Raw genomic sequence first — 25,749 nt, forward strand, 5'->3', positions numbered from 1 at the left:
TGTATTTTTTTTATGATGTGTATATGTGTGATGCTCTGTCTCTGTTTTTAGGGTGACTATTTAACATTCTGTCAAGGGTCTACGGATGAAAAATAGCCTTTTGGGCTAATTCTGGCACGTTTACACTTGTTTATTAATGTGCATTGACCCTGTAAATAAAATAAATAAATAAATAAATAAATAACTTAATAAAATTAAGTAAAAATTACTCAACTTTTCTGATACTGGGGTTCCCATCATGCACTGGACCTTGAATAATTAATGAGGTTGATTTTTCACTGGTTTCCAGCTGTATTTACACTGTTTTATCATTGCTTTTGTTGTTAGGATTATAGTAACTTGCCATTTTATGACATTTCGAGTAAATTTTCTGCTCAAAATGACACATTCAAACACAAAAATGATCCATCAAATGTTACCGTCATTGTGTATTTTCTACCAAGTATTGAGGTCTTTGCATTCACATGATGTTTAACATCCGACATGATGTAGTATAAATTTCTTAGAAGTTCTAAGTAAAGCACATACTGGTATTTCAATATTATAATTGTTTGAGTGAAATGTAATGCAAAGGAATTTTCAACTAAATTGATATTACTCAACCTTTTACTAGCCAAGTTAAAATTTCTTATTTACTTTGTTACTTTCACTTGACTAGGTTAAGTAAAGTTTACTTAATTCCATATTCCAAGTAAATTTAACTTAAATATTTCTAATTAAAGCTACTGATACATATGTTTAGGTTTTTACTTGGCAAATCGTTGTAAATTTACTAGCATTTTCTGAGTGAAAAAAAGTTAACAAGCTTTTTTCAAGTAAATCCTACTCCAAATTTTTTTCAGTGTATGTATTTCCTACCTATAAAATATACTGTCTTTATGTTGTTTCTACATTCATTTAGAGATTAACTGTGAAATTATTACATTATAAAATATATTAAAAACGTTAGTTTTTTTTAATGCCGATTCATCGTGATTAATCACAGAAAAAAATAATGTGTGATTAATCTAGTTAATTCTTGCAATCGATAAAAATGAATAAAAAAGAAACATGAATAAGTCTTTTTCATGTTTATTTTTATTGAATATTATGTATCCCCCCCCCCCCCCCCCCCCCATCAGAACAACATCAGAAAAGAGAAAACAGCAGCTGCTAAATGGAAAACAGCATAGCACAGTTCTGTGTAATCCCTTTTGGGTGATTTGCCACGCTAAATAGAGATCTGGGAATAGAAGAGTGTGTGACGGGGTTATATTTTTATGGCAACCTCAGTTTCCTTTCACTGTGGTCACTTCAGTCCCTGGAGCACTGTCTCAAAAGCTTTTAAATAACCTTTTCTGGTGGCCTATTGTCATAGCCAGACTGCTGTATTATTTTCTTCTCATCACAGGCTTATTTTACTTGTGTTAAGTCACTTTTGCCTCGCAGCATGAAGCAGTTAGGGAGGTTTTTGTCCAAACTGGAGTGAATGTTATGGAATCTCTTACACAATGGGTAAATGTGCTTGACTTTTCAGTTTTAGATGCAAACCTGAATGAAACATGACACGAGCTGCAGTGCGTTAGTCAAAGAGAAAGAGGACGTTTCCAAGGCTTAGAATAACTATGGTTATACAGGATTTTATATTCAAATTAGAGTATCACCTTTCTCCACTGCATTACATATTATATATGATGGTTTAAAATATGCTTATAAGTATTGTATTTTGCCAAACACTAAAATCCTAGACAGATGAAATGATTGTGTGCAGATGTTATCAGGACATGCTGCAGGTTATTTTACTGTTCTCGTCGCATATCAGCTTGAAGAGGGGTTTTAATTACATTTAAAAAGTATATCAAAAAGTGTAGTTAATTTTTGTAGTGTAAAACTTTCAATTTTATGCTGACTAATATAAAGTGTGACTGTAATTTCTATAGAACATTTTATGTGTAAAATATGGAAAATGCAGCTTTGTGTGCAATCTTTCTCAAATGATTTTGACCTCCTTGTTATCCGGTATTCACAGTTGACTGGAAAAGTCATGGAAATGCATTGAGTCCGAGTTTAAATGACACCGTACATTAGTGTCAACCTTCATGTTCCTGTTTAGTTTCTAGGTCATGGTTTTCTTTGTCACTGGCTGAATCCGAAAACCCTCAATCACTATTCCCTATGGTAGTCCACTAATACAGTTCACTTGAAGAAATTAATGAAAACGAGTGAGCGAATTTGGACAGCATACATCGGCTGTACACTCGTTATTGCGGTGCATTGTGGGATTGAATGAGTGCACTCAATAATGTCCACTATGGACACCACTACTAATGGCTGTCCCTCAAATAACACCCTATCTGATGGTATAGGGGGGCAATTTCGGATTCAGCCACAGTCTTTGCCTGAGTGCTCGCTTGTTACCATGGTTTCTAATTAGTTCTCACCTGTTCCCTGTTCCAGTGATCGCCTGCCTCTTTCTTCATTGCTCTGTGCTGAAGTTAATGGGATGTTGTAGTGGTGTATCGCCCTTTGTTTTAATTAAAGCTTCTTGGCTATTCGATCATTCTGTCACTCATCTCACTTTTGGAAACGCTACCCGTGTCAATTAGTAGCTATGGATTATTCAAATGAGAACGAAACAGAAGTGAAGATTATACGTGTTTAATGGCAGTCCTGTTGAGTCTTGAGTTAGTCCAGCCGCAGAGGCTTGTCATGAAGGCTTCAGGAGGCCGGAGATGGTCCAATATCTCCTATTAGAGGAGATGCTAAGCAGAGACCTGGCACTCACATGACTTCTCATTCAGATGCAGTCGACGTGAGCTTGTCTGAGCTCTGTCACACGTAATGCCTCCCGACATCTCTTTCGTGTCACTGCCAAGATGGACAACTGTGCTCCTTTCACTCTTTCAAAACCATTTTCAGTGTTTCAGTCTACTTTGGTTTGCAGATTACTTTCGAAATTTGAAATGATGAATAACAGACAGGAATAATTATAATATACAGTGGGGTCCAAAAGTCTGAGGCTATTTTATGTTCTTCAAGGCTTGGCAGACTGATCACGATTTCTAACTCACTGCAGCTTTGTGAAACGGCCGTGATTAGCAGGTCATTTCTCCAGTGATGCGTCATACTGTGGTGGTTGAGCAGCGAGTTACGAGAAACGCACACCTGAAATCTGAGGTTTTTAAAAATTATTTTCACAATTTGATACTGTTTCCAGTTTTGTACCAGTACTGAAACAATTACCTTGAATTTCTTACAGTTATGATGCATAAACCTTTGGGAGTATTACCACCTTTTGCTTCAATGAGCTGGCAGAAACGCCACAAGCTACCCCTCCTTATCCAGGATGATTTGAGAAAGTTCAGTGCGCCAATCTGAGCCAATCTTTGCTTGTCTGATTGTTGATCTACAAATAAGTCCCCCTGTAGTAAATAATTGTATCCCTAAGTTAAAACTCATCTTTGATCACCAAAATGGCATATTTAAATGTTTTTCCTTGAAAAAAAAATCTTCTTGCCTTAAAATATCCTGAATGTATTTTTATTATCAGTGTTGAAAAGAATGTAAATAACTGTTTTCAACACTGATAATAATCATAAATGTTTCATCAGATCCTCATATTAGAGTGATTTCTGAAGGATCATGTGACACTGAAGACTGGAGTAATGATGCTGAAAATTCAGCTTTGATCACAGGAATAAATTACACTTTACTGTATATTCACATAGAAAACAGCTGATTAACATTGTAATAATATTTAACAATATTACTGTTTTTTTGTTTTGTTTTAATAGACTTCTTTTAAAAACATTCAAAATCTTACCAATCGAAACTTTTTGACTGGTAGTGTATATAAATACCATCTATCGCCATTTGCACTTGATAGTCTTTGCTTATTTAAAAATACCTTACACACAAAAATATAGTTTTAGAAATCCTTCTGTTTGTTCAGGATGTTGCATCTCAGATCCGCTGGCTGTAAGTCTCATGCAGTCAATTAATAGCATAGGTCAACTGCAGCGTTCAGCTGTGGAGAACAGCCAGGGTTACTCAGTAATGTGAAGAGATGTTCTGCTGCTCTCGGCCCTGTGGTGAGTCACATCTGACCCGTTTACCTGATGACTCTGCGCTCTTTCTGGTGGCTGTTTTCTGACCCCTTTTGGAAGGGTGCACACGTCTGTCTGATCTCAGACCAGCCGGAGAAACCAGGCGGCGCATGCGCTCTCTCACACACACTGTTCATGGAGTCTTTTTCTGAGACCAGAAGTCACCGGTGAGGGTTGCAATGCATTTTTAATTTGGGTCAAGGATGGGACAATGATTTTTTTTAAAAAAGTTTGGATCTATTCATTTGTTTAAAAAAAATATCATCAGGGTTCAAGCGCTTTAGGGCTTTTAACTATACTCGTAAAAATATATTATGTAGCAAGTCTGTAAGCAGAGATGAAACAGAGCATTTTCAGCGATTTCAGGAATCTTACCATAGAAATATAGTGTTTTAATCATTTGTAAGTGTTGTATTGTCAGCTATGGCCCAGTCCTCCTAAAGGTGTGCATGCCTCTTTCATGAAGTTCATTGACGTTCTCGAGGCTTTGTTCAGGAATTATAGGCTTCTGGGTAATCTTTTCAAATGACCCTGTTATAGCCATCCAAATACCACACAGTTAAATATGTTTTGATAAATATTGACCTCGAGACGACACTAGGATTAGTTTGCAAACGAGTTTAAAAAAAAAAAAAACTCAAATATTAAAAAAAAATTACAATTACAAACACTGCAATATATAAAACAATTTGTATGCATGAAAAACGTTATCTTTGAAATTTGACCTTTGCATGACAAGGCAAGATTAGTTCAGGTGCGTGTCTATAAGAAAAAATAATAAACGTTTTTACCTTGGAAAATACATTTGAAAGCCAATTTGAAAAGAATGATTAAGATTTGTGCATTGGCATATCTTCAAGGTGTAATCCAGTGCGAGGTCAAAGCCGGATCAAGCTGAAATGGCACGGTTTCTGCAGCAAATGTGTTTAATGTCACATTTGCTTCTGTTAGCACTGTCACTGGTTTACTGTGGGTGGCACACTATTGTCAACGGTGACATTTCATTTCCAAACTGCAGCAATACAACAACCAACGGGATAAAACACTGTCAGATTCACACATCTGTTCTGGATGAGTGTGTGTGTGTGTGTGTGTGTGTGTGTGTAGCCCTGTGATGCACTCCAGCATCACTGCGACCCTACATAACACAAGCAGTTTGCACATTTCCCTTCCCTTTTGTCTCTAACTCGAATTTTACACAAACTGTCTTTATCTCCGTCGCCGTCGAAGCAATTCTCACTGTTCTCTTGCTTTTGTGAGGTATTGCCAAGGACAGTTCTGGCCCTAGCACAATAAATGTGTGTCAAAGCACATTAAGGAGATTTCCTACAGTAAAAACAAGTCTATTTCCAAGCACTCCTCACCCAGCGGAAACGGCTAGCCGCTACGTCGCGCGGAGAGACTGATTCGGCGATGTCTTCTGCCCTTGTCTTCGTGAGACCACCCTTGACGTTCCTATACTGCCGTTCACGTCTCCGCTAACCGTTGAGACAACTATTATTAGCATTGCATCGGGTGTTTGCTCAGCAAATAGTGAGCTGAGTCGGTCCATCTATTCTAGTCGACCTCAACTCAAGGCCAGGCTGCGCGGCGAAGCTCTTATTTGTTATTATTGCACGTTTGTGCTTCGGTTAAGACCAAGTCTCCATGGCGGGGCATGAACAAGGTTCCCATTGAGAGAGACACACTGAGGTTTAGCCCGGGTCGCACAGCGCCGGGATGTGGCTTGCACAAGCCCTGAGACTCTCTGGCCTGTGTGTGAAAATAGCCTGACGCTCAAACTTTGCGGTCGGGTGTAAAATAACACCACCAGATTGCTATAAAAGCGTTCATATATCAAAACCCCCCGGCACAATTCAGGCCAGCCGTTCTGAATCTCATGTGAGAAGGGGGCAAGAAGATAAATATTATTCAGAAACCCCAAATGACATCATCAATAGCCACAACCTCATCAGAAACGGTTATAGCTTCCTCATAACCTTGGGTTTGGGGAAATTATATATGTGGTGTTTCTGCATCTGAAACCAGAGGGCTACTGGAGGTCGTCTGCGGCCCAACGCTCTATACGTGAGATGAAAACCTCCACGTTTGGCTATTGTTGGAAATGTGAAACACACACGGCACACTCCCTCCAGGACGAGCGTCCTGCGAAACAGGCCTGTTGTCTGAAGCTCGCCTTTCATTACATTTGCAAAGATTGACAAGCTGGTCTCCAGGCATGGTAAATGTGCTCCATCATACGCTTTGATTTTCCCTCTGAAAATCTTTAATTACAGGCGTAGGAAAATAATGGATCTGCAGTAAAGCCATACGCCGAGATTTATCCTCAACTAGTTATTTGTGGCAAGTTGGGGGCAGCTGGTTTCAATAACAGCGACCGAAAGCAAAGCCAGAAATACTCGCGCTGCCAAGAAAATGTGGGGGGAAAAAACCCAAAAAGGCATTTCTGTCATTTCTGCGAGGAGAGAGGAAGCACGAGTGAGATGAAGCTGAATAAGTATCTAGTTCTGTTAGCAAACTCTAGATGGCGCTGGTCCTCAACGCAGTCTGCTAGCTATGACATCATGCACCAGACGGCTCAAGCTGATTGGTCTCTGTTGGATCTGCGGCCAATGAGCAACTGTAAATGATTCGGTTCGGTGTTGGCGGTTGACAAGTCTTCCTCTGAAGGTTAACATCATTATTCCAAATCACAAAACGTCTCAATTTACAAGGGTCATTTATCAGTTCCTAAATGAAGCATGTTTGATATTTAACAAGCTGTGCATGATGCGACGAGTGAAATAATTAACTATATAAGCATATAAAAAAAATGACTGATCTAAATGAACTTTTACTTTTAAGTCAAACTTACTATTCAACATCACTGAATTAACCTAAATACATTCATTAATACCAACACATTTAATTTTGTATGTGTTAAATCCAGTAGAAATAGCTCTTTACAGTAACAGTTTGTGCATTTGACCTTAAGATACTATAGAAGGCAATGAGTTAAATAGATATTAGCATATAATAAGCTGGTGTGAGTCTATTCATTGTGCCTGTATATAAATATGTGTTAAGTTATTACCTTAATATATTTATAGAAGTCTAGGAGCTCGATCATGCATGAGAAACAATATCAGTAATATACTAATGGAGAATACCTTAGTTAACATGAACTAAGAATGAACAATACTTCTACAGCTTTTATTAATCTTAGTTAATGTTCATTTCAACATTTACTAATACGTTATTACAATCAAAGGTTGTTTTTGTTAGCATTAGTTAATGCACTGTGAACTAACATGAACAAACAATGAACAGCTGGATTTATATTAACAAACATTAACAAAGATTAATTAATACTGTAACAAATGTATTGCTCATTGTTAGTTAATACATTAATGTTAACTAATGACCTTGTTGTAAAGTGTTACCGTAATGTGTGAAGTGAACAGATCCAAGTTTGGGTTTAAAGTTAGTTTCTCAGAAATGCAAAAGGAAGAGTAATGTTGTTGCTCATGAAGATTGAGTATAACTAAACTGTTATGAATGATAATACTGTGTCGTTGTGAACTTGGTAAGAGAAGACAATGAATTCATTCATACAATTAGAATCATATGTGTTCACGTGTTGAGCTGAGCAATTGCATAGCTTCAGAGAAAGACTCTCTCTTTGGGAAACATTGGTGTCCTCATTGTTCTGGTAGCCACATTTACATCTCTTAAATATTCATGATGAACCCTAAAACTATTGCATCTGCAAATATTATAGTCAAGTTATTTTTTTATGACAGCAAAGCAGCAGCAAGCATGCAAACAATGTGACACGCTAATTTCCAGTAAGGGCGGCGCTGTAAAGTTTACTAGCATAGATGCATAGAAAAACATAAGCTTCTTTTGCAATAATATAAGCTAGGTCTGTGAGTAAGAGGTTCCCCTAGATGGAGGACAGGCAAGGGTCGCAAATAAGTGGCCGTTCGCACAGGCAAAGCCAAGGGTCATGCCCAGCTGGGACAGCCCAAAGCTTGAGCACCCTTGACTTTACCAGAGGTCTGCATCCTCCAACAGAACAGCTAATACTAAAGTATTTACAGTGCATATAAATGTGTCATCTTCAGTCATTCAGACTCATTCAAGATTGTGTCATTGATGTATTTCCAGGTCTTTCGGTTCTTTGTCAAACCGGGCCATTTTTCATTCTTGCATTCAAGAACAGACTTTGTAATATTGTAGGTGGTCTAGATCTAAGCTTCATTATTGTGTTCTTCATCTTCACAGAGGTGAATGACATGAAGCATTGTTTGTAGAGCAGGAACACAAGCTCTGGGTGTCAGTTTGGCCTGACGTGGGAAGCTCTGGCACGTCGTAAAACAAAGAAAAAAGGGAAGATAAAAGTTTGCTGTGTATTTTTAAGCAACTGAAAGAGATTTATGCTCCAGTTTGAAAGATGGTGTCACATGTGCTATGGATGATAGTGTGACACTCGGGTAAAGTGAAATCCAGCAAACTTGTGTTGAGCAAAGAGCAAAAATGAAAATGGGGTGATAAAACGAGGCTAATGACTTTATATTATTAGCTTTTGTTTAGCATTTTAGATTTGTTCACAATCTGTCACATGACCAAAATGGATAGAAGTGGCGCAAGAACAGAAAAATAATCATTTGTATCACTGTAAGTCTTGAATTTAATCAACATTGTTCATTCGTATGGACATTTTTTATCGCTTTGCCTGTGTTAATCCTAATGCTAATGCTGTTAATGCTAACTGCATAAAATTTGGTACAGGTGTGTATTTTTATTGGAATTTTACTATTTCACCATCATTTCCCTTAAAAAATCTGTTTTGCACTTGTAACACAAAATACTCCCACTCAGCGCCTTTTGGACAAAAATGGCCCCATTGAAACCCATTAAAACTGCTATTTTTAATCCCTGGGCCATTTAACTATAAAATGATGCAATCTTTGTTAAGAGGCTTTCATTCTGTTGGCAAGGCTTCAAAATTTTAAATTTGACTATTTTTTTTCCAGATGGAGCCATTTTCTCAGGTTTGGCCTATAAAGCAAATACTCGCTTTATTCCTGTTTTCTGCTTCGGCATATTATAGAGCAAATTGGATAAATTATGCAATGATAATTGTGTGGGTGTGTTGGTCTGAGTGTGGTTTGTATGTGTGTTATAAAAAAATATATATTTGTGTGTATGCAAGTGTGTGTGTTTGTAATATTGAGAGAGGAACGATATTTGTGTGGGTGTGTTGGTATGGATATCAGTGTGTGGTTAGTATGTGTGTTATAAAAAAAATATGTGTGTGTGTGCATGTGTGTGTGTTTGTAATATTGAGAGAAAGAAACTCAACTGCAAATAACAAATCCAATCACTGTGTGCACCAGTGGAGTTTTGCTGCACCCAATGGGGAAAATGTGTTACTGCGCCTAAACAAACTCTTACCAAAAGCTCATCTTTTGAGATATCATCCTCAAATTTGGAACACGACTTATTTAGATTTATGACTTTTATTTTCTAGCCGTTTTAGAGTTCAACATGTTTCATAAAATATACATTTTATATAAAATAATGATCATAAATCATTTTCATAAACTTAAACCTATATAATGTTTTTTGGATTTACTTTTAAATTATTTTTTTTTACTTCAGCAATAATCTGCCACAGGTCTTCTTTAAAATGAGACCAAACTTAAGTCTGTGCTCCCAAGCTTAACATTTTATGACAGACATTTTTGTCCACTATGTACCTATGTGTAACTTTTTTAATGGATGCACAAGGGTTAAAGCTGTAGCCTGAGAGCACAAAGTGATTTATGGTAATATCAGTTCATTTTCACATATCTCAGTCGCTCAAAAAAATGTTTTTGGAATCACGGTATACTTGTGCATGTTCGTTTGATGTAGTATATGTATAATGTATAATGTATATTCGAGAGAAACTAAAGGGCGATTGTTAAAAAGGTTAACTGAGCCTCCCACCATTTTTGCCTCAATACAGACAAGCACATTATGATGCTACTGGCAGCACGAATATATATGTATATATACACTCACCTAAAGGATTATTAGGAACACCATACTAATATTGTGTTTGACCCCCTTTCGCCTTCAGAACTGCCTTAATTCTACGTGACATTGATTCAACAAGGTGCTGAAAGCATTCTTTAGAAATGTTGGCCCATATTGATAGGATAGCATCTTGCAGTTGATGGAGATTTGTGGGATGCACATCCAGGGCACGAAGCTCCCGTTCCACCACATCCCAAAGATGCTCTATTGGGTTGAGATCTGGTGACTGTGGGGGCCATTTTAGTACAGTGAACTCATTGTCATGTTCAAGAAACCAATTTGAAATGATTGGAGCTTTGTGACATGGTGCATTATCCTGCTGGAAGTAGCCATCAGAGGATGGGTACATGGTGGCCATAAAGGGATGGACATGGTCAGAAACAATGCTCAGGTAGGCCGTGGCATTTAAACGATGCCCAATTGGCACTAAGGGGCCTAAAGTGTGCCAAGAAAACACCCCCCACACCATTACACCACCACCACCAGCCTGCACAGTGGTAACAAGGCATGATGGTTCCATGTTCTCATTCTGTTTACGCCAAATTCTGACTCTACCATCTGAATGTCTCAACAGAAATCGAGACTCATCAGACCAGGCAACATTTTTGCAAATTGTAGCCTCTTTTTCCTATTTGTAGTGGAGATGAGTGGCACCCGGTGGAGTCTTCTGCTGTTGTAGCCCATCCGCCTCAAGGTTGTGCGTGTTGTGGCTTCACAAATGCTTTGCTGCATACCTCGGTTGTAGCGAGTGGTTATTTCAGTCAAAGTTGCTCTTCTATCAGCTTGAATCAGTCGGCCCATTCTCCTCTGACCTCTAGCATCAACAAGGCATTTTCGCCCACAGGACTGCCGCATACTGGATGTTTTTCTCTTTTCACACCATTCTTTGTAAACCCTAGAAATGGTTGTGCGTGAAAATCCCAGTAACTGAGCAGATTGTGAAATACTCAGACCGGCCCGTCTGGCACCAACAACCATGCCACGCTCAAAATTGCTTAAATCACCTTTCTTTCCCATTCTGACATTCAGTTTGGAGTTCAGGAGATTGTCTTGACCAGGACCACACCCCTAAATGCATTGAAGCAACTGCCATGTGATTTGTTGATTAGATAATTGCATTAATGAGAAATTGAACAGGTGTTCCTATCAATCCTTTAGGTGAGTGTATATATATATATTATTATTATTATTTTTATTTATTATATATATACAGTATGTAGTTGTATTTATACATTGGAGTTTACAGCAATGAGTGAGTGGAGGCGGGGCTCATTTGCATATTCATAGAACCACACATAATAAATGAGGCAAGGGTGTCGAGTTACATTCAAGATATTTTAAGGCATGAAGATTAGTTTTTCAAGGAAAAACCTTTGAATATGTCATTTTGGTGATCAAAGATTAGTTTTAAAGGATACAATTATTGACTACAGGGGACTACAGGGGGAATTAAACTAATAAACACTTACATAGTAGAATTAAAATGTACTTATTGTGTACTTCAGATTTGCTGCTATTGAAGTTGCGATATGGTCTAATATGATTATTACATATCTAATTTCAAGTAGATATAATGTCAGGTAACACTTTATTTTACAGTGTCGTTGTTACACGTTACATGTAGTTACTGTAGTATACATATAACTAACCCTAAGTACATGTAGTTAATTAATATTACTCAGTACTTAAATGTAATACTCTCAAACAAAGAGACCTTTCAATTGTAACCAAATGTACTGAATGTATAATGTAATAGCATGCACGAAAAAGTGATATACTGTAGGACTTCTGAAGACAGATGAATCCTGGTGATTGTTGTGTGCAAGGCGCTTCACTCCTGAAAGTCTCCAAGGCCCTGTTTACACCTGATATTAACATGCGGTGTCGTTGATCTGATCACTAGTGGACGACGCGTAATAGCTTTCATCGTCTAGTGTGGTCAAACTTTGCTGCATTTTACCAAAACATTGCATTTCATTATCCTTCCATCTACTGCCTTTTCACTCGAGTCGTGATCCACATAGCATGGGTTTGTGCATCAGATTACTGAAGTAAGATAGATTATAAATGTCATTTAGGGTGGACTTCAGTCTACAAAAGTGCATGCACGTAAAGGGCAGACAAGATAGCAGTGCATTGAACGAAAGACAGCGGTACATTGTCACAGTGTTTGACACTTGAGCAGATAAAGTAGTGAAGATTGTGCTTCAGGAAGAGCACATCTAAATGTGTCCTCATTCCCTCCTCTATAGCTCTGTGCTCAGTTAGCGGAGGAGGTTATTGTTGTATTGCTGAAGTTCAGTCCATCTAAATGTCAATCCTCTCTGTGTTGTAGAGGGTTTCTGCTCGCCAGAGTGGGATGGCATCGTGTGCTGGCCCGAGGGTCTTCCTGGGAGGATGGTGTCCACCGCCTGTCCGGAGTACATATATGACTTCAACCACAAAGGTGAGCCTGCAGCCGCTGGCCTGTGCTTAACTGACACGTGTCCGCACCACACCACACTCCCATGACAATACCAAATTACCTCCAGAACCTGTGCTTAACTGACACGTGTCCGCACCACACCACACTCTCATGACAATACCAGATGACCTCCAGAACCTGTGCTTAACTGACACGTGTCTGCACCACACCACACTCCCATGACAATACCAGATGACCTCCAGAACCTGTGCTTAACTGACACGTGTCCGCACCACACCACACTCTCATGACAATACCAGATGACCTCCAGAACCTGTGCTTAACTGACACGTGTCCAAACCACACCACACTCCCATGACAATACCAGATGACCTCCAGAACCTGTGCTTAACTGACACGTGTCCGCACCACACCACACTCCCATGACAATACCAGATGACCTCCAGAACCTGTGCTTAACTGACACGTGTCCGCACCACACCACACTCCCATGACAATACCAGATGACCTCCAGAACCTGTGCTTAACTGACACGTGTCCGCACCACACCACACTCCCATGACAATACCGGATGACCTCCAGAACCTGTGCTTAACTGACACGTGTCCACACCACACCACACTCCCATGACAATACCAGATGACCTCCAGAACCTGTGCTTAACTGACTCGTGTCCGAACCACACCACACTCCCATGACAATACCAGATGACCTCCAGAACCTGTGCTTAACTGACACGTGTCCGCACCACACCACACTCCCATGACAATACCAGATGACCTCCAGAACCTGTGCTTAACTGACTCGTGTCCGAACCACACCACACTCCCATGACAATACCAGATGACCTCCAGAACCTGTGCTTAACTGACACGTGTCCGCACCACACCACACTCCCATGACAATACCAGATGACCTCCAGAACCTGTGCTTAACTGACTCGTGTCCGAACCACACCACACTCCCATGACAATACCAGATGACCTCCAGAACCTGTGCTTAACTGACTCGTGTCCGAACCACACCACACTCCCATGACAATACCAGATGACCTCCAGAACCTGTGCTTAACTGACACGTGTCCGCACCACACCACACTCCCATGACAATACCAGATGACCTCCAGAACCTGTGCTTAACTGACACGTGTCTGCACCACACCACACTCCCATGACAATACCAGATGACCTCCAGAACCTGTGCTTAACTGACACGTGTCCGCACCACACCACACTCCCATGACAATACCAGATGACCTCCAGAACCTGTGCTTAACTGACACGTGTCCGCACCACACCACACTCCCATGACAATACCAGATGACCTCCAGAACCTGTGCTTAACTGACACGTGTCCAAACCACACCACACTCCCATGTCAATACCAGATGACCTCCAGAACCTGTGCTTAACTGACACGTGTCCAAACCACACCACACTCCCATGTCAATACCAGATGACGTCCAGAACCTGTGCTTAACTGACACGTGTCCGCACCACACCACACTCCCATGACAATACCAGATGACCACCAGAACCTGTGCTTAACTGACACGTGTCCGCACCACACCACACTCCCATGACAATACCAGATGACCTCCAGAACCTGTGCTTAACTGACACGTGTCCGCACCACACCACACTCCCATGACAATACCAGATGACCTCCAGAACCTGTGCTTAACTGACACGTGTCCGCACCACACCACACTCCCATGACAATACCAGATGACCTCCAGAACCTGTGCTTAACTGACACGTGTCCACACCACACCACACTCCCATGACAATACCAGATGACCTCCAGAACCTGTCCTTAACTGACACGTGTCCGCACCACACCACACTCCCATGACAATACCAGATGACCTCCAGAACCTGTGCTTAACTGACACGTGTCCGCACCACACCACGCTCCCATGACAATACCAGATGACCTCCAGAACCTGTGCTTAACTGACACGTGTCTGCACCACACCACACTCCCATGACAATACCAGATGACCTCCAGAACCTGTGCTTAACTGACTCGTGTCCGCACCACACCACACTCCCATGACAATACCAGATGACCTCCAGAACCTGTGCTTAACTGACACGTGTCCGCACCACACCACACTCCCATGACAATACCAGATGACCTCCAGAACCTGTGCTTAACTGACTCGTGTCCGCACCACACCACACTCCCATGACAATACCAGATGACCTCCAGAACCTGTGCTTAACTGACACGTGTCCGCACCACACCACACTCCCATGACAATACCAGATGACCTCCAGAACCTGTGCTTAACTGACACGTGTCCGCACCACACCACACTCCCATGACAATACCAGATGACCTCCAGAACCTGTGCTTAACTGACACGTGTCCGCACCACACCACACTCCCATGAAAATACCAGATGGCCTCCAGAACCTGTGCTTAACTGACACGTGTCCGCACCACACCACACTCCCATGACAATACCAGATGACCTCCAGAACCTGTGCTTAACTGACTCGTGTCCGCACCACACCACACTCCCATGACAATACCAGATGACCTCCAGAACCTGTGCTTAACTGACACGTGTCCACACCACACCACACTCCCATGACAATACCAGATGACCTCCAGAACCTGTGCTTAACTGACACGTTTCAACACCACACCACACTCCCATGACAATACCAGATGACCTCCAGAACCTGTGCTTAACTGACACGTGTCCGCACCACACCACACTCCCATGACAATACCAGATGACCTCCAGAACCTGTGCTTAACTGACACGTGTCCACACCACACCACACTCCCATGACAATACCAGATGACCTCCAGAACCTGTGCTTAACTGACACGTGTCCACACCACACCACACTCCCATGACAATACCAGATGATCTCCAGAACCTGTCCTTAACTGACTCGTGTCCGCACCACACCACACTCCCATGACAATACCAGATGACCTCCAGAACCTGTGCTTAACTGACACGTGTCCACACCACACCACACTCCCATGACAATACCAGATGACCTCCAGAACCTGTGCTTAACTGACTCGTGTCCGCACCACACCACACTCCCATGACAATACCAGATGATCTCCAGAACCTGTGCTTAACTGACTCGTGTCCGCACCACACCACACTCCCATGACAATACCAGATGATCTCCAGAACCTGTCCTTAACTGACTCGTGTCCGCACCACACCACACTCCCATGACAATACCAGATGACCTCCAGAACCTGTGCTTAACTGACTCGTGTCCGCACCACACCACACTCCCATGACAATACCAGATGACCTCCAGAACCTGTGCTTAACTGACACGTGTCCACACCACACCACACTCCCATGACAAAACCAGATGACCTCCAGAACCTGTCCTTAACTGACACGTGTCTGCACCACACCACACTCCCATGACAATACCAGATGACCTCCAGAACCTGTGCTTAACTGACACGTGTCCACACCACACCACACTCCCATGACAATACCAGATGACCTCCAGAACCTGTGCTTAACTGACTCGTGTCCGCACCACACCACACTCCCATGACAATACCAGAACCTGTGCTTAACTGACTCGTGTCCGCACCACACCACACTCCCATGACAAAACCAGATGACCTCCAGAACCTGTCCTTAACTGACACGTGTCTGCACCACACCACACTCCCATGACAATACCAGATGACCTCCAGAACCTGTGCTTAACTGACACGTGTCCACACCACACCACACTCCCATGACAATACCAGATGACCTGCAGAACCTGTGCTTAACTGACACGTGTCCGCACCACACCACACTCCCATGACAATACCAGATGACCTGCAGAACCTGTGCTTAACCGACACGTGTCCACACCACACCACACTCCCATGACAATACCAGATGGCCTCCAGAACCTGTGCTTAACTGACACGTGTCCACACCACACCACACTCCCATGACAATACCAGATGACCTCCAGAACCTGTCCTTAACTGACACGTGTCCGCACCACACCACACTCCCATGACAATACCAGATGATCTCCAGAACCTGTCCTTAACTGACTCGTGTCCGCACCACACCACACTCCCATGACAATACCAGATGACCTCCAGAACCTGTGCTTAACTGACACGTGTCTGCACCACACCACACTCCCATGACAATACCAGATGACCTCCAGAACCTGTGCTTAACTGACACGTGTCCGCACCACACCACACTCCCATGACAATACCAGATGACCTCCAGAACCTGTGCTTAACTGACACGTGTCCGCACCACACCACACTCCCATGACAATACCAGATGACCTCCAGAACCTGTGCTTAACTGACACGTGTCCGCACCACACCACACTCCCATGACAATACCAGATGACCTCCAGAACCTGTGCTTAACTGACACGTGTCCACACCACACCACACTCCCATGACAATACCAGATGACCTCCAGAACCTGTGCTTAACTGACTCGTGTCCGCACCACACCACACTCCCATGACAATACCAGATGACCTCCAGAACCTGTGCTTAACTGACACGTGTCCGCACCACACCACACTCCCATGACAATACCAGATGACCTCCAGAACCTGTGCTTAACTGACACGTGTCCACACCACACCACACTCCCATGACAATACCAGATGACCTCCAGAACCTGTGCTTAACTGACACGTGTCCGCACCACACCACACTCCCATGACAATACCAGATGACCTCCAGAACCTGTGCTTAACTGACACGTGTCCACACCACACCACACTCCCATGACAATACCAGATGACCTCCAGAACCTGTGCTTAACTGACTCGTGTCCGCACCACACCACACTCCCATGACAATACCAGATGACCTCCAGAACCTGTGCTTAACTGACACGTGTCCGCACCACACCACACTCCCATGACAATACCAGATGACCTCCAGAACCTGTGCTTAACTGACACGTGTCTGCACCACACCACACTCCCATGACAATACCAGATGACCTCCAGAACCTGTGCTTAACTGACATGTGTCCGCACCACACCACACTCCCATGACAAAACCAGATGACCTCCAGAACCTGTGCTTAACTGACACGTGTCCACACCACACCACACTCCCATGACAATACCAGATGACCTCCAGAACCTGTGCTTAACTGACACGTGTCCACACCACACCACACTCCCATGACAAAACCAGATAACCTCCAGAACCTGTGCTTAACTGACACGTGTCCACACCACACCACACTCCCATGACAAAACCAGATGACCTCCAGAACCTGTGCTTAACTGACTCGTGTCCGCACCACACCACACTCCCATGACAATACCAGATGACCTCCAGAACCTGTGCTTAACTGACTCGTGTCCGCACCACACCACACTCCCATGACAATACCAGATGACCTCCAGAACCTGTCCTTAACTGCCACGTGTCCGCACCACACCACACTCCCATGACAATACCAGATGACCTCCAGAACCTGTCCTTAACTGACACGTGTCCACACCACACCACACTCCCATGACAAAACCAGATGACCTCCAGAACCTGTGCTTAACTGACACGTGTCCACACCACACCACACTCCCATGACAATACCAGATAACCTCCAGAACCTGTGCTTAACTGACACGTGTCCGCACCACACCACACTCCCATTGACAATACCAGATGACCTCCTGAAGATGTGCTTAAATGACATGTGTCCGCACCACACCACACTCCCATGACAATACCAGATGGCCTCCAGAACCTGTGCTTAACTGACACGTGTCCACACCACACCACACTCCCATGACAATACCAGATGACCTCCAGAACCTGTCCTTAACTGACACGTGTCCGCACCACACCACACTCCCATGACAATACCAGATGATCTCCAGAACCTGTCCTTAACTGACTCGTGTCCGCACCACACCACACTCCCATGACAATACCAGATGACCTCCAGAACCTGTGCTTAACTGACACGTGTCCACACCACACCACACTCCCATGACAATACCAGATGACCTCCAGAACCTGTGCTTAACTGACTCGTGTCCGCACCACACCACACTCCCATGACAATACCAGATGACCTCCAGAACCTGTGCTTAACTGACACGTGTCCACACCACACCACACTCCCATGACAATACCAGATGATCTCCAGAACCTGTGCTTAACTGACACGTGTCCACACCACACCACACTCCCATGACAATACCAGATGACCTCCAGAACTTGTGCTTAACTGACACGTGTCCGCACCACACCACACTCCCATGACAATACCAGATGACCTCCAGAACCTGTGCTTAACTGACACGTGTCCGCACCACACCACACTCCCATGACAATACCAGATGACCTCCAGAACCTGTGCTTAACTGACACGTGTCCGCACCACACCACACTCCCATGACAATACCAGATGACCTCCAGAACCTGTCCTTAACTGACTCGTGTCCGCACCACACCACACTCCCATGACAATACCAGATGACCTCCAGAACCTGTGCTTAACTGACACGTGTCCGCACCACACCACACTCCCATGACAATACCAGATGACCTCCAGAACCTGTGCTTAACTGACTCGTGTCCGCACCACACCACACTCCCATGACAATACCAGATGACCTCCAGAACCTGTGCTTAACTGACACGTGTCCGCACCACACCACACTCCCATGACAATACCAGATGACCTCCAGAACCTGTCCTTAACTGACACGTGTCCGCACCACACCACACTCCCATGACAATACCAGATGATCTCCAGAACCTGTCCTTAACTGACTCGTGTCCGCACCACACCACACTCCCATGACAATACCAGATGACCTCCAGAACCTGTGCTTAACTGACACGTGTCCACACCACACCACACTCCCATGACAATACCAGATGACCTCCAGAACCTGTGCTTAACTGATTCGTGTCCGCACCACACCACACTCCCATGACAATACCAGATGACCTCCAGAACCTGTGCTTAACTGACTCGTGTCCGCACCACACCACACTCCCATGACAATACCAGATGACCTCCAGAACCTGTGCTTAACTGACACGTGTCCAGACCACACCACACTCCCATGACAAAACCAGATAACCTCCAGAACCTGTGCTTAACTGACACGTGTCCGCACCACACCACACTCCCATGACAAAACCAGATAACCTCCAGAACCTGTGCTTAACTGACTCGTGTCCGCACCACACCACACTCCCATGACAATACCAGATGACCTCCAGAACCTGTCCTTAACTGACACGTGTCCGCACCACACCACACTCCCATGACAATACCAGATGACCTCCAGAACCTGTGCTTAACTGACACGTGTCCGCACCACACCACACTCCCATGACAATACCAGATGACCTCCAGAACCTGTGCTTAACTGACTCGTGTCCGCACCACACCACACTCCCATGACAATACCAGATGACCTCCAGAACCTGTCCTTAACTGACACGTGTCCGCACCACACCACACTCCCATGACAATACCAGATGACCTCCAGAACCTGTCCTTAACTGACACGTGTCCACACCACACCACACTCCCATGACAAAACCAGATGACCTCCAGAACCTGTGCTTAACTGACACGTGTCCACACCACACCACACTCCCATGACAATACCAGATAACCTCCAGAACCTGTGCTTAACTGACACGTGTCCGCACCACACCACACTCCCATGACAATACCAGATGACCTCCAGAACCTGTGCTTAACTGACTCGTGTCCGCACCACACCACACTCCCATGACAATACCAGATGACCTCCAGAACCTGTGCTTAACTGACTCGCCATGACAATACCAGATGGCCTCCAGAACCTGTGCTTAACTGACACGTGTCCACACCACACCACACTCCCATGACAATACCAGATGACCTCCAGAACCTGTCCTTAACTGACACGTGTCCGCACCACACCACACTCCCATGACAATACCAGATGATCTCCAGAACCTGTCCTTAACTGACTCGTGTCCGCACCACACCACACTCCCATGACAATACCAGATGACCTCCAGAACCTGTGCTTAACTGACACGTGTCCACACCACACCACACTCCCATGACAATACCAGATGACCTCCAGAACCTGTGCTTAACTGACTCGTGTCCGCACCACACCACACTCCCATGACAATACCAGATGACCTCCAGAACCTGTGCTTAACTGACACGTGTCCACACCACACCACACTCCCATGACAATACCAGATGACCTCCAGAACCTGTGCTTAACTGACACGTGTCCACACCACACCACACTCCCATGACAATACCAGATGATCTCCAGAACCTGTGCTTAACTGACACGTGTCCACACCACACCACACTCCCATGACAATACCAGATGACCTCCAGAACTTGTGCTTAACTGACACGTGTCCGCACCACACCACACTCCCATGACAATACCAGATGACCTCCAGAACCTGTCCTTAACTGACTCGTGTCCGCACCACACCACACTCCCATGACAATACCAGATGACCTCCAGAACCTGTGCTTAACTGACACGTGTCCGCACCACACCACACTCCCATGACAATACCAGATGACCTCCAGAACCTGTGCTTAACTGACTCGTGTCCGCACCACACCACACTCCCATGACAATACCAGATGACCTCCAGAACCTGTGCTTAACTGACACGTGTCCGCACCACACCACACTCCCATGACAATACCAGATGACCTCCAGAACCTGTCCTTAACTGACACGTGTCCGCACCACACCACACTCCCATGACAATACCAGATGATCTCCAGAACCTGTCCTTAACTGACTCGTGTCCGCACCACACCACACTCCCATGACAATACCAGATGACCTCCAGAACCTGTGCTTAACTGACTCGTGTCCGCACCACACCACACTCCCATGACAATACCAGATGACCTCCAGAACCTGTGCTTAACTGACTCGTGTCCGCACCACACCACACTCCCATGACAATACCAGATGACCTCCAGAACCTGTGCTTAACTGACACGTGTCCGCACCACACCACACTCCCATGACAAAACCAGATAACCTCCAGAACCTGTGCTTAACTGACACGTGTCCGCACCACACCACACTCCCATGACAAAACCAGATAACCTCCAGAACCTGTGCTTAACTGACTCGTGTCCGCACCACACCACACTCCCATGACAATACCAGATGACCTCCAGAACCTGTCCTTAACTGACACGTGTCCGCACCACACCACACTCCCATGACAATACCAGATGACCTCCAGAACCTGTGCTTAACTGACACGTGTCCGCACCACACCACACTCCCATGACAATACCAGATGACCTCCAGAACCTGTGCTTAACTGACTCGTGTCCGCACCACACCACACTCCCATGACAATACCAGATGACCTCCAGAACCTGTCCTTAACTGACACGTGTCCGCACCACACCACACTCCCATGACAATACCAGATGACCTCCAGAACCTGTGCTTAACTGACACGTGTCCACACCACACCACACTCCCATGACAATACCAGATGACCTCCAGAACCTGTGCTTAACTGACACGTGTCCGCACCACACCACACTCCCATGACAATACCAGATGACCTCCAGAACCTGTCCTTAACTGACACGTGTCCGCACCACACCACACTCCCATGACAATACCAGATGACCTCCAGAACCTGTCCTTAACTGACACGTGTCCGCACCACACCACACTCCCATGACAATACCAGATGACCTCCAGAACCTGTGCTTAACTGACACGTGTCCGCACCACACCACACTCCCATGACAATACCAGATGACCTCCAGAACCTGTGCTTAACTGACTCGTGTCCGCACCACACCACACTCCCATGACAATACCAGATGACCTCCAGAACCTGTCCTTAACTGACACGTGTCCGCACCACACCACACTCCCATGACAATACCAGATAACCTCCAGAACCTGTGCTTAACTGACACGTGTCCGCACCACACCACACTCCCATGACAATACCAGATGACCTCCAGAACCTGTGCTTAACTGACTCGTGTCCGCACCACACCACACTCCCATGACAATACCAGATGACCTCCAGAACCTGTGCTTAACTGACTCGTGTCCGCACCACACCACACTCCCATGACAATACCAGATGACCTCCAGAACCTGTCCTTAACTGACACGTGTCCACACCACACCACACTCCCATGACAAAACCAGATGACCTCCAGAACCTGTCCTTAACTGACTCGTGTCCACACCACACCACACTCCCATGACAAAACCAGATGACCTCCAGAACCTGTGCTTAACTGACACGTGTCCACACCACACCACACTCCCATGACAATACCAGATGACCTCCAGAACCTGTGCTTAACTGACACGTGTCCACACCACACCACACTCCCATGACAATACCAGATGACCTCCAGAACCTGTGCTTAACTGACACGTGTCCGCACCACACCACACTCCCATGACAATACCAGATGACCTCCAGAACTTGTGCTTAACTGACACGTGTCTGCACCACACCACACTCCCATGACAATACCAGATGACCTCCAGAACCTGTGCTTAACTGACTCGTGTCCGCACCACACCACACTCCCATGACAATACCAGATGACCTCCAGAACCTGTGCTTAACTGACTCGTGTCTGAACCACACCACACTCCCATGACAATACCAGATGACCTCCAGAACCTGTGCTTAACTGACACGTGTCCCCACCACACCACACTCCCATGACAATACCAGATGACCCCCAGAACCTGTGCTTAACTGACACGTGTCTGAACCACACCACACTCCCATGACAATACCAGATGACCTCCAGAACCTGTGCTTAACTGACACGTGTCTGAACCACACCACACTCCCATGACAATACCAGATGACCTCCAGAACCTGTGCTTAACTGACACGTGTCTGAACCACACCACACTCCCATGACAATACCAGATGACCTCCAGAACCTGTGCTTAACTGACTCGTGTCTGAACCACACCACACTCCCATGACAATACCAGATGACCTCCAGAACCTGTGCTTAACTGACACGTGTCCGCACCACACCACACTCCCATGACAATACCAGATGACCTCCAGAACCTGTGCTTAACTGACACGTGTCTGAACCACACCACACTCCCATGACAAAACCAGATGACCTCCAGAACCTGTGCTTAACTGACTCGTGTCTGAACCACACCACACTCCCATGACAATACCAGATGACCTCCAGAACCTGTGCTTAACTGACTCGTGTCTGAACCACACCACACTCCCATGACAATACCAGATGACCTCCAGAACCTGTGCTTAACTGACACGTGTCCGCACCACACCACACTCCCATGACAATACCAGATGACCTCCAGAACCTGTGCTTAACTGACACGTGTCCCCACCACACCACACTCCCATGACAATACCAGATGACCTCCAGAACCTGTGCTTAACTGACACGTGTCTGAACCACACCACACTCCCATGACAATACCAGATGACCTCCAGAACCTGTGCTTAACTGACACGTGTCTGAACCACACCACACTCCCATGACAATACCAGATGACCTCCAGAACCTGTGCTTAACTGACACGTGTCTGAACCACACCACACTCCCATGACAATACCAGATGACCTCCAGAACCTGTGCTTAACTGACACGTGTCTGAACCACACCACACTCCCATGACAATACCAGATGACCTCCAGAACCTGTGCTTAACTGACTCGTGTCTGAACCACACCACACTCCCATGACAATACCAGATGACCTCCAGAACCTGTGCTTAACTGACACGTGTCCGCACCACACCACACTCCCATGACAATACCAGATGACCTCCAGAACCTGTGCTTAACTGACACGTGTCTGAACCACACCACACTCCCATGACAATACCAGATGACCTCGAGAACCTGTGCTTAACTGACACGTGTCCGCACCACACCACACTCCCATGACAATACCAGATGACCTCCAGAACCTGTGCTTAACTGACACGTGTCTGCACCACACCACACTCCCATGACAATACCAGATGACCTCCAGAATCTCATAAATTCATATCTCAAATATATTGTGTGCCTGGACGGTGAGCTGAGAACTAGCAGCGCGAATCCTAACTTCAGGACATTTACATTTATTCTTTTAGCAGAAAGTGCCAAAGTGACAAATAAATAACGTCAGAAAATAATGGTAACACTTTACGGTAACACTTTATTTTACAGTGTCCTTGTTACATATGTTACATGTACTTACGATAGTAATAACAGTAAATTATGCATAATTACATGCAACTAACCCTCAACCAATCCTAATCCTGCCCTAACCCTATAGTAAGTACATTAATATTACTTAAATATATAATTACACGGTAACACGGACACCTTAAAACAAAGTGTAACCCACTTTAGAATAAGGTCCATTAGTTAACATTAGTTAATATATTAACTAACATGAACTAACAATGAGCAACACATTAGTTACAGTATTTATTAATCTTTGTTAATGTTAGTTAATAAAATACAGCTGTTTATTGTTTGTTCATGTTAGTTCACAATGCATCTGTGTTTTTCTCCTCTTACTGAGCGTTCACAACTCTTCTCACGTCTTCCAGACACACATTCCCAAATATGTCCATACATACGTTTTCATAAAGCAAATACATTGTGTGCCTGGACGGTGAGCTGAGAACTAGCGGCGTGAATCCTCACTTCATTACATTTACATTTATTCATTTAGCAGAAAGTGCCAAAGTGCCAAATAAATAAGAATAGCATCAGCAAACAATCCGAGGGAGAAACCCATATAAACCTGAGTTCACTGGAGTCGTGTCAGTATTCAGCGGTGCTGGAGTGATCAGACTTCTGTCTGGATACTCACATCTGGTGTAGGATTTACTTTAAGACCCTTTTCACTCAGAAACTGCATAATCAAAGAAACATATTGGATTGGATTAAACTTGACATTTTGAAGTAGAAAAATAGTAGTTTCTTGCAAAACATTCTACAATAATCTTTATTTTATGTACAACTTCAACCAATCTTCATGTTCACCGATATCTTGAACCGATATTTCACCGATATTATTAATGAAACTGATTAAAAATCTTTCTTCTTTGCGTTCTTTCAGTGGCAAAATACGTACACAACAAGCCATGAATTTGAACTAGATTTGTA

At 44.4% G+C, this 25,749-nt stretch overlaps 1 protein-coding gene across 1 annotated transcript in view; it reads left to right on the forward strand.

Moving 5' to 3' along the window:
* pth1r (parathyroid hormone 1 receptor) overlaps positions 1-25,749 on the forward strand; it is a 139,160-nt gene that overhangs the window by 84,960 nt on the left and 28,451 nt on the right. The window contains exon 3 of the mRNA XM_056266354.1: positions 12,487-12,597. Coding sequence (XP_056122329.1) covers positions 12,487-12,597 — 111 coding nt within the window. The remainder of the gene's footprint in view (positions 1-12,486; positions 12,598-25,749) is intronic.

This window comes from Rhinichthys klamathensis, unplaced genomic scaffold (genome assembly GCF_029890125.1).
Source record: "Rhinichthys klamathensis goyatoka isolate OS25496 unplaced genomic scaffold, OSU_Roscu_1.1 h1tg000011l_1, whole genome shotgun sequence".
Classification (NCBI taxonomy): Eukaryota; Metazoa; Chordata; class Actinopteri; order Cypriniformes; family Leuciscidae; genus Rhinichthys; species Rhinichthys klamathensis.